At 32.7% G+C, this 11,107-nt stretch overlaps 2 protein-coding genes across 3 annotated transcripts in view; one reads left to right on the top strand and one right to left on the bottom strand.

Annotated features, from left to right (window-relative positions):
- LOC111679595 (dr1-associated corepressor homolog) overlaps nt 1-2,051 on the top strand; it is a 3,314-nt gene extending 1,263 nt beyond the window's left edge. For both annotated transcript variants that reach the window (XM_046953746.1, XM_023441171.2), the window contains one exon: nt 571-2,051. In XM_046953746.1, the coding sequence (XP_046809702.1) occupies nt 571-1,865 (1,295 nt within the window). In that variant the 3' untranslated portion in view covers nt 1,866-2,051. The remainder of the gene's footprint in view (nt 1-570) is intronic.
- A 2,989-nt stretch (nt 2,052-5,040) lies between these two features.
- Nucleotides 5,041-11,074, bottom strand: LOC111684376 (PAN2-PAN3 deadenylation complex catalytic subunit PAN2). Its single transcript, XM_046953727.1, has 14 exons — nt 10,698-11,074; nt 10,446-10,636; nt 10,077-10,367; nt 8,749-9,898; nt 8,567-8,688; nt 8,398-8,497; nt 8,211-8,303; nt 7,847-8,145; nt 7,365-7,776; nt 7,118-7,301; nt 6,224-6,398; nt 5,838-6,049; nt 5,496-5,717; nt 5,041-5,422 (listed from the first exon to the last, which is right to left on the bottom strand). Exons 1-14 carry the CDS (start codon nt 10,753-10,755, stop codon nt 5,146-5,148), a joined length of 3,786 nt encoding a protein of 1,261 aa, XP_046809683.1. The 5' UTR covers nt 10,756-11,074; the 3' UTR covers nt 5,041-5,145.
- Between the last annotated feature and the right edge of the window lie 33 nt (nt 11,075-11,107).

Here is an 11,107-nt window from a genome sequence, read left to right as displayed (position 1 = left end):
GAACTGAACTAGAACTGAACTAGAACTGAACTAGAACTGAACTAGAAATGAACTAGAACTGAACTAGAACTGAACTAGAACTGAACTAGAACTGATCTAGAACTGAACCAGAACTGAACTAGAACTGAACTAGAACTGAATTAGAACTGAACTAGAACTGAAATAGTATTGAACTAGAACTGAAATATAACCGAACTAGAATTGTACTAGAACTAAACTTCAACTGAACTAGAACTGAACTATAACTGAAAAAGAACTGAACTAGAACTGAACTAGAACTGAACTAGAACTGAACTAGAACTGAACTAGAACTGAACTAGAACTGAATTAGAACTGAACTAGAACTAGAACTGAACTAAAATTAAACTAAAACTGAATTAGAACTGAACCTAAAACTGAACTAGAACAAACCTTGCACAGAACTAGTATAATTGAAAAAATAATTTAACTAAAACTGAACTAAATACAATAATTTTTAAGCAACAAAATACCTATCACATAAAATGATTTCCTTAACTGCTGATTTCATCTGGGATTTTTCGGTCCTATGCCTTTTTTTCGCATGTTTACCTAGAACATTAGAGCTTTTCGTCGATTCGCTACTAACAAAAACCCTTAAAATAACCAACTCTCGAAATGCCAAGACACTGTCAACATCCCACATGAAACAGTGCATTATGTCGGAACAACGTTTTGATTTTCTGCGTGAACTGGTACGTAATATACCCGATATAAGTGTAGCCGAAGAGGCGGCTAATTATCAAGAAGAGGATAATCAAAGTTCACCAGAAGAACAATATCCAGATTCGGATACACCATACGATTTAAGTATGCCATCGACATCGTTAAGAGCTGGACGACAACAGCAACAGCAACCAATTTCAAATGGCCACAATGGTGGAGGACATCATGCAACACAAGTGAATGCTGCCCATCAACCGAATGAGTATCAAAGAAATTATTTAAAACGTTCAATGAGTTCGAATCCTAGTTCGGTTATAAGACATACAACAGCGATGGCTCAAACAAATGTTGATTGTTTGCCAGCCAAATTAGCACGTTCCGATTCAACACCAGTTCCTCAACAACAACAACAACAGTTGTCTACGGCAGCGTCGCTAACAACAGTACAACATCCCCGACTGAAACATCAATCATACTCAATGCCGACACATATGGAGAACAGTAATAATAACAACAACAACAACATCAATAATAAACCAAATACCCAAACCCCTCTAAAAACGTTATGTACACCCTCGCAACAGACTGCCATACCTGCGCCTATTGTTAACATCGATTATTGCAGTAAGCCAGTAGTTAAAATAGACTATAGTAATCTGCCTTTGGTAGGTGTAACAACGCCAGCCAATACAGTGGCTGCACCCTTGAGCGCACCTGCCAATATATCTAGTACGGCCTTTAATTTCTCAGCCGAACCAGTCATCAATATAGATCTGTCCAATATAGTGGCCTCACCCACATCAGCTATACCCAGTATGGCTACTATAAGTATTGGTACTCCAACCCTACCGCCGCCACCAAAATTACCAGTACCAACGTCTGCATCAACTTGCACAGCGCCATCAACATTAACAACTTCGTCATCGTCATCATTATCATCACTACTAAATAAAACAAAACCTTTGACAGCTAAAACAGCTGTTGTTGAACAACAATCTCGTAATTCCAAAGCTGCAATGGCGGAGCCATTCAATTCTTCTACTTCTTCTTCTACTACAAATACTACCAAGGCTACGGCATTAGCTGCTGCAGTTGCTGCCGCCACAACCATGACTACAACGATTTCAGCGACAAAAAGTGATTCATATTTAGACATGGACGAAGATTATGACAATATTTAAAGTAAAATTTATAATAATAATCCAAAAATTATATAAAAAACATTCATTTAACATACAATCCCAAGGTAATATTAAGTTATAACTAAATTTTTTCTTCTTATTTTATACATATGACCCCCTCCCCCCACTTTCTATTTCTATACTTTTATTTGATTGCTTTTACTTATTTCTCTTTTTAATTTTTTACCATTTATTTGAATTTTTATTATTTATATTTATTTCCTTGTTAAGCAAGGATTTAATAAACAAATTTTTAATTGTATGTTATTTAAATATTGTAAAAAAACAACAACAACAACAAAAAATAAACAAAATTATGAACTTTTTTTTCGTTTTAATTGATGTTAAAGAAAACAACATGTGTAAATGTTTTATTTAAAAATTTAAAAAATTATTATGAAATTGTGGTATGTATTATTAAACTGTTTAAAGAAAAGATTTCTCCCAAAGAAAAATATGAATAAATAAAGACAACTTTCTAAAGAAATGTGTTTCCACTAAACAATTTTCTATATAAATTAATTTAAGAAACACAAAGTTTCAAATTTAAACTGTTTAAAGGTAAAAATACAATATTACTGATGCAAAGACCGTTCTTTTTTATATTGAGTTTTGACAACTTATAACGTAGAAGAAATCTGTTTACTAATTATCTTTAACTTGTTTACGAATTATCTCTCTCACATTTGGAGTTGCCATACCATTTTTCTTTGAACAAAACACATGTGTTGAATAAATAAACAATGCAATACAAAAAAATTACTACAAATCCGCAACTGCAGCCGCATTCCATTTAATTTTTTCCTAAACGCAACCGCATTAGCAGGTTTGTAGCTCTATTCTAAAGAAGCCACTTTTGAGGCAAACTATTTAGCGAAGACACAGTTTTAAAGAAAAGTGATTAAGCGAAGACACATTTGGACATAGGTGCCAGTAATCACTTTCATAAAGAATACTGTTTTAAAGAAAATTGTCTAGGGAGAATAATATTAAAAAAAAACTATTTAGTGAATGCCGTTTTAAAGAAAATTGTCTGAAGGGAATAATATTCTAAAGTGAATTCATTAGTGATGACATATTTTATAGAAAAAATTTCATCTAAAGTCAATTTTCTAGCGAAGACAATTTTGTAATGTAAACACTTTAGTAAAGATACTTTCAATAGATAACGGTCTAGCGAAGACATATTTGAAACAAAACTTATCAGCCAAGACACTTTTCTAAAGTAGATTGACTAGCAAAGATAGAAAACTCATAGTGAAGACACTAGTGTGTAATCTAGCTGATTCTATAGTCAATTGAATATTCTATAGTTTAGAAATTAGTTTATAGTCATGTCTATAAACTTGTCTAGTAAATAGTGCAGTCTAAAGTCTATTGTTTAGCCTAAAGTGTATAGCTTAGTTTATAGAAAAGTCTATAGTCTAGTCTATAGAATAGTCTATAGTCTAGTCTACAGAATAGTCTATAATCTAGTTTATAGTCTAGTCTATAGTCTAGTCTATAGAATAGTCTATAGTCTAGTCTATAGTCTAGTCTATAGTCTACTCTATAGTCTAGTGTTTAGTCTAGTATATAGTCTAGTTTATAGTCTAGTCTATAGTCTAGTTTAAAGTCTAGTTTATAGTCTAAAGTCTAGTTTATAGGCTAGTTTATAGTCTAGTCTATAGTCTAGTTTAAAGTCTAGTTTATAGTCTTGTTTATAGTCTAGTCTATAGTCTAGCTTAAAGTCTAGTTTATAGTCTTGTTTATAGTCTTGTTTATAGTCTAGTATATAGTCTAGTATATAGTCTAGTCTATAGTCTAGTCTATAGTCTAGTCTATAGTCTAGTCTATAGTCTAGTCTATAGTCTAGTCTATAGTCTAGTCTATAGTCTAGTCTATAGTCTAGTCTATAGTCTAGTCTATAGTCTAGTCTATAGACTAGTCTATAGTCTAGCCTATAGACTAGTCTATAGTCTAGTCTATAGTCTGGTTATAGTCTAGTCTATAGTCTAGTCTATAGTCTATTCTATAGTCTATTCTATAGTCTAGTCTAGTCTATAATTTAGTCTTTAGTCTAGTCTAATCTATAGTGTAATCTATAGTCTAGTCTAGTCTATAGTCTAGTCTATAGTCTGGTCTATAGTCTGGTCTATAGTCTAATCTATAGTATAGTCTATAGTCTAATCTATAGTCTAATTTTTAGTATTGTCTATAGTTTTTTTCTAGTTTATAATCTAGTCTATAGTCTAGTCTATAGTGAAGTCTATATACTATCCTATAGTATAGTCCAAAGTCTAGTATAAAGCCTAGTCTATAGTTCAGTCTACTGTCTGGTCTATAGTCTATAGTATAGTCTGGCCTTTAATCTCGTCTACACCATAGTCTATAGTGTCGTCTATAATCTTGTCTATAGTCTAGTCTATAGTCTAGTCTATAGTATAGTCTGGCCTTTAATCTAGTCTACAGTTTAGTTTAGTCTATTGTCTAATTGTCTACTCTTTAGCAAAAACACTTTTCTATAAAAGACAAAGACACTTTTATATAAAAGTCCATTTAGCACAGGCACTTTTGCAGATAAAACGGTTTAGCAAAGACACATTTTCACCGTTTTGTTATTAAAATTTGTTGCAAAAAGTAAAAACATTTGAAAAAAAATATTTGTTTTAAAAATTTGCTTTATTTTTTATTTTTGTGTTGTTTTTTTTTTTAATTTAACCATTTTCAAAAATATATATAATGTTTTTAAATTGTTTTTGTATTTTTTTTTTAATTTTTTTTGTGTCCTTTAAAGTACTTTTTGTAAAATAAATATATTTTAAGGGATTTTTTTTAAATCGTGATTCTTTTTTCTCTCTTTTTTTTTTGAAACAAATTGAGCGATTTTTCTTTTAAAGAGGGACATTATCATTTGTGTGTTTGTGTAATTGGCGGTGTTGCTTGTTCTTATTTTTTTTTTAATTTTTTCAATATAAAATGTTTAAAACAAAAAAATCTAACAAAATACAATCAATATAATATAGATTAGAATATATATGTATATAAAGTTTTGTGTAAAGTCTGAAACAAAAGTAATCATTATCAATAAAAAAAAAGAGAGGAGGGGGTATATTTAAAATGGTAAAACTTTTTTTCTCACGGTTCGGTGTCAGTTTGTACTTTGTTTTTTTTTTCTTCTACTTTTGTCTAATTATTTTTTTTTTTGTAAAAACGACGGTATTTTTTATTTTCATCAAATGATTTGTAATTTAGTTTAAATGCTGCTTAATTTTGTTGTTGTTGTTGTTGCTGTTATTTCTCAATCCTCGGGTACTTTCCATTGCAATTGTTTGCCACGATCATATAGATTTTTCAAGGCGGCAGTGAATTTCTTTTCAGCTTGTAATTGCAAATAGTGTTTGTATAGCTGTAGGGTAGTGCGTGCATCTTCTACAGAATCATGTGTCTCAGATTGGATTTTAGTGCCTAGGAAATGCCAGGCTAAGAATCTTAAAGATACCATACGATGATGGGGTAAATGGAAAAGATGAACAGTGTCAATAATTTGCTCCGAAGGTACATAGATATTGATGACTCTAGATGTAAAGAAAAGAAAATAATTACGATTCGTTTAGTCATAAATTTAATTAGAGAAAAAAAAAAACCCACCGAAAATCATTTTTCAAACCATGACCCACAAATAAAACACCCACATCGACCAAATATTTAAGTTTTTGATATGAATTCTTAAGAGCTGTCAAACGTTTGCTGCTAAAATTTGCATCTAAATCGCCTGGTTTAATACCCGAAAATTGTGTTAGATAATCCACCACCTTTTCTTGGGTTGATATGTAATCATCCATAAAGGGTATGCCCTCATCGGGACCTTGTCTAAAGTTTTAACATCAAAGTAAACAAAAAACAAATACAAAAAGAATCGAAAAAAAAAACAACAACAAAAAATAATTCCAATTAAAAACATTTGTTTTACGACAAATAGTAACTGCTTACCCTCGTATACATGAAATACGCGCAACGCTCATGTGACATGGTTTTATGGTTGCTGTTTTGCCATCCGGACGTATTTCATTCTCTTCGGGATTTAAGGTGACAAATTCAGCATCCATAGCAACCAAATCACCAGCCTGCGGCATTTCATTCGCTTGCAATGGTTTAAATAATGTATCACCAGGATTAAGCGGGTGTACAGGATTAACAATATCCTGAAATATAATACATATACATATACAAATACATTATTTAAACTCATTCATTCGTTTAGCAACATATTCATGTTCTATCTCTTTCTTTCTTTCTCTCCTTTTTGTTTAGTTTGACAAAAAGCAGGAGATAATTTATAAAGAAAGAAAAAAAAATGAAAATAAAAATAATATTACTTTTATAAATGGATTAAAAAGGGGCTGTGGCTCATTGTGGGGTATTTCTAAATCTTCTGAACCTACGCCCTCATATTGACATTTTTCGGAATTTATACTACTGTAAAATAACACACAAGGCACTTTCCAATCTAAGGTAAACCAAACGGACTCCTGATTTGATACTGGTGAAATGCTGAAATGAAATTGTGGGAACAAATTGTTTAAAAGTTAGTTTTTTTTTGTATACAGACAACTGTTTAGTGTAAAGAGTTTATATTTTTAGAAAACTAAAGGAAGGAAGAAGTCCAGTCAATTGCCAACAAAAGGACCTTTTCATATAGAAAACTGTCTAGCGAATAAACCTTTAAAGTCTAAAAACTAATCTATAGAATAGTCTAAGGTCTAGTCTAGTTTATACTGCAAGCTAGTCTATAGTCTAGTCTATAGTGTAGTCTATAGTGTAGTCTATAGTCTAGTCTATAGTGTAGTCTATAGTCTAGTCTATAGTCTAGTCTATAGTCTAGTCCATAGTCTAGTCTATAGTCTAGTCTATAGTCTAGTCTATAGTCTAGTCTATAGTCTAGTCTATAGTCTAGTCTATAGTCTAGTCTTTAGTCTAGTCTATAGTCTAGTCTATTATCTAGTCTTTAGTCTAGTCTATAGTCAAGGTAAAGTCTAGTCTATAGTCTAGTCTATAGTGTAGTTTATAGTCTAGTCTATAGTGTAGTTTATAGTCTAGTCTATAGTCTAGGCTATAGTCTAGTCTATAGTCTAGTCTAGTCTATAGTCTAGTCTATAGCCTCTAGTGTAGTCTCTGGCCTAGTACTTAGTCTATTTTATAGTCTAGTCTCTAGTCTAATCCTTAGTCTGATCATAGTTGAGTCTAAAGTCTATTTGTTCTTCGTATATTACCTGAAATCATTGAAAATATACCACTGTTGCTGATCTTCACCATAGCTACCACTGCCTGTTTTCATGGTATGATATTTTTTGCTGACATTAATCAAAGAAACCAAATTCTTTTGACTGCCATCATCGATTTGACAAACCACAGCATGTAAAGCATATTCACGAAATGATTCATTGATATTTTGTGCTAAAAAAAGGGAAAATCTGATTAAATTTCAAAAATAATACGCAAAATTTAATTTTAGCTTACGCTTAACACTGGAGGCCTGTTCCACGTTAGTAGCTCCAGTGGAGCCATCTCCAATCTTACTATTATCCAACTTGGTATTACTATTATCGGTTTGAACACTCAATTCACCTTGTTCATCGATTGCCATTGAAAAACTAAGAGGAAACCAAGAATTTTGTCTACCACTTGGTGAAATATTTGTCGTTTGATTAACCGTTGTCGAAACAGATGGTGACTTACGATCGGGATGAACAAAATGACAATCACTACGAGAACAATTTACACCATAACGACAAGGTTTATTAGTATTTAAAGTAGCTGGACTTTCAGACATCGAATGATTATTGCGATTCAATTGTTTGCGCAAAAAATTTAAATCTTTTTCATTATTTAAACCACAATTAATGGTTAGCAATTGAGGAAGACCAGTGACCTAAGAAAATGTATATAAAGATGACTATATATATGTTTTGTTATATTTATATTTAGTTTTTTCTTTATACTTTAACTGTCTGTTTTGTGGGTGAAAACTTTTTACAGTTTTCACAGAACGCTTGTATACTCTTCTCACAGCCTAATGATCCCTTTAGAATTGTACCGAAATTCATAAATTCTGGTGTTTCTTTTGTTGTGGTAGCGGGATACGTTAGATTACAGGTTAAGAGTATGCTGTGCTTTGATTTCTCCTCATTACATTTGAGGCAACGATTGATGCTGATTTGTTTGGTACCAAAGAGACGGCTGATTTCGGTTTCTTCATTAATTTTACTACGTTCACGTTCATCTTCACGATTGTTTTCATCTAAGGGAAATAGAGATTTATTAAAAGTTTGATTTATGCTCTTATTTAGTGGCAATTATCCTAACCTTGTTTAACATCAATTGCCTGATATATATCAGCACCGGTTTTATTTGAATCAGAATTTGCTTCCTCCGAATATGTAACATATTGTTGTTTGCCTAAAAGCGAATTTGTTTAAAAGAGAGAAAAAGTTACAAAATTTTATGCTCAAAACTTTAATGTGAGAGAAATTTGTTAGAGAAAAATATTTACCATAACTATGGCCCACAAATTGTACACCACAAACATGGCTATTCTTATGAGAATCCAAATTTTCATAATGCATTTGATGCAAAATGAAACGATTCCAATTCTAAGAAATAAAATAAAAAAAAACACAAAACTTAAACAAAAACAGAACAAGCTAGTTTCTTTTACCCACCTGTATTAAACTAATTAAATTAATATTTGATGATCTATCGGATAAAATAAGACCCAAGGCGGAAGCCTCGGGAACAGTACGAAAAGATCTTAAGAAATTGCTGGCCTGGCAAGGTGTAGAAGCTAAAAGCGAATTCCATTAAAAAGTCTCTTTTTTTCTGGCAATTTCTTAACCACACTTACCACTACTTTTATCCAACATATAGAAAAGAAAACCCAATTCACACGATAAACAAAACTCTTTGGCACAACTATGATTTAATAGTTTCTGTCGCAAAGGTTCTATGAAATATAAAATCTGCAACATGGCATTGCAATAGGAATTAGGCAAGGTGGCCTCTAGTCCGGCAAAACAAGTCTGATTATGCTGCTCGAAATCAAAATCTTGAGTACCCAGTTTGGTGTATTTCAATTCTACCTTGCGATAACGTCTGGGTATAATTTTCACTCCGGATTCAGATGATTTGACCGCATTATTAAGACCATTACCACTGCCTGAACTCAAGCCGGCACCATTTTCCAAAATATACGGTATTTGATTACGTCTTAAGGTACGTGGATTGGGTGAATATCCAATGGGTCCTTGCATTTTCATGTTATTCAAAACTTCCTGTTCAATGGGTTTTGGGCGGCGATATTGATAGCGCAACAATTCTGTGGGCCAGTCGGAAAACCAACGTGATCCAGTTACCAAATGTGGCAACACTATAGACGATAATGGGAATGTGGTGTCTGTAATGGGTACAATAGGCAACTGGGGCACTGGATCGGCAAATTCGGTGTCACGTGAAAAGTTATTGAATTGTGGTTGAGGTGAATTAACCGCTGCTATGATACTTATATGACCCGACTGATCACCAAACGCCATAACTTGAGACGAAGAACTGACATCAAAACTTAACAAACACTGATTACCGGTCGTATTTATCTGATACATAGAGACACGCGGTTCACTCAATTCCACCGTATCGACCAATTGCACCTGACCATAACTGGAAACAACGGCCAAACGTGATGCTTGTGAGGGTAAAAACTTTAAGAGTTGTGGATCGAGGAGCACTTGTATGGGTGATACTAGACGCAACATACGCAAATCATAGACCATTAGAAAACGATCAACGGCCAGAGTACCTTGACGACCACTATAACCACAGGATATTAAATAATTGCCCTGAACATCGAAATCCGACAAACTGCCGGTGTGTGTCTTGATGGTGTGTTCGACATGAAGAGAATTTAGGTCGCGCAATGTAATGGTGCCATAAGGATCGCCAGCGAAAAGAAAACGTGAATTCTGTCTTAAGACCGTGCAACCTGTCGAGCCAACATGTTCCTAATTAGAAGAGAGATGAAATTAATATATGGTTCTTTATCTATTTATCTATCTATCTATCTATCTATCTATCTATCTATCTATCTATCTATCTATCTATCTATCCTTCTTTCTATCTATCTATCTATCTATCTATCTATCTATCTATCTATCTATCTATCCATCTATCAGAACTTACCAAATTAGTTTCCTTTAATGATCTCAAATCAAAATCTATCATTTCATCTTGTAAACCAGCCATAATCAAACGTTGCGGTGACAACTGTTGCATGCAGACCATTTCCGTCATATTCTTCGATTTATGGGTAAATTTTGGAATTCCGCGACGTATTTGATGCCTTAACGATGTTTGAGTTAAAGCCAATATACCCGAGTCTATAGTAGAAATTTGACGTACTATATCGGATGGATGAACCTGGAAGGATGTGTACTTTTGTAGATTGCTGCTAAAGTACGAGGTTACATGACCCTTAAAAAACAAAAAACAATTATAATGATTAATCACTGTTCCATATTTTGTTTTTCTTGGAAATAATATGATTAATACCCCTTGATTGCCCATCCAAAGTAATTCTTCATAGTCGTCAAAAGCCACCGCTGAAACACCATAATTCTCACCACCATCGGCCAAAATGGGCACCAGTTCCATGTAGTCGGCATCCCCCGAACCCAAATTAAAGCCGGGAAAATTGGGCGAATAGTGATTATTGCTACGTTGGCCACCACCATCATAAACATCTAAAGAAACAAAAAAAAACTTAATTCTTAAATTTCTCGTAAAGTGTTTTCCCCAACTCACTCAACATGTCATCTGCTGGTGGCCCTATACTATCGGCACCACAATACACATAATCCATACTTTATTTATTTTGATTTTTGTCTAATTTTTTAATTTTTCTTCTACTAGTATATTTTTTCTTGTTGGATTCATGGAGTCTTCTTTGTTTGTTTGTGTCGCAATTTTTCTTGTACTTCTGTTTTCACTTGCATTCGTATTATGGTAACTTTCCCTTGGGTATATGTATAAGTGTGTGTGTGTGCTGCAGTTTTGTTTTCGTGACCTTTTTTTCTTATTGTTTGTTTTTTTTTTTCTTTGTTTTTATATATATTATATATTTTTGTATATTTTTCTAGATTTCTAACACTTTTTTCAGTTCTATTTTATTTAGTTATAAATTATTTTCACAATAAGCTTTAATATTTAGCTTT

The sequence above is a fragment of the Lucilia cuprina genome, chromosome 6, assembly GCF_022045245.1.
Source record: "Lucilia cuprina isolate Lc7/37 chromosome 6, ASM2204524v1, whole genome shotgun sequence".
NCBI lineage: Eukaryota > Metazoa > Arthropoda > Insecta > Diptera > Calliphoridae > Lucilia > Lucilia cuprina.
Note: the sequence above shows the minus strand (reverse complement) of the source record. Positions and strands in the feature narration are given on the sequence as shown.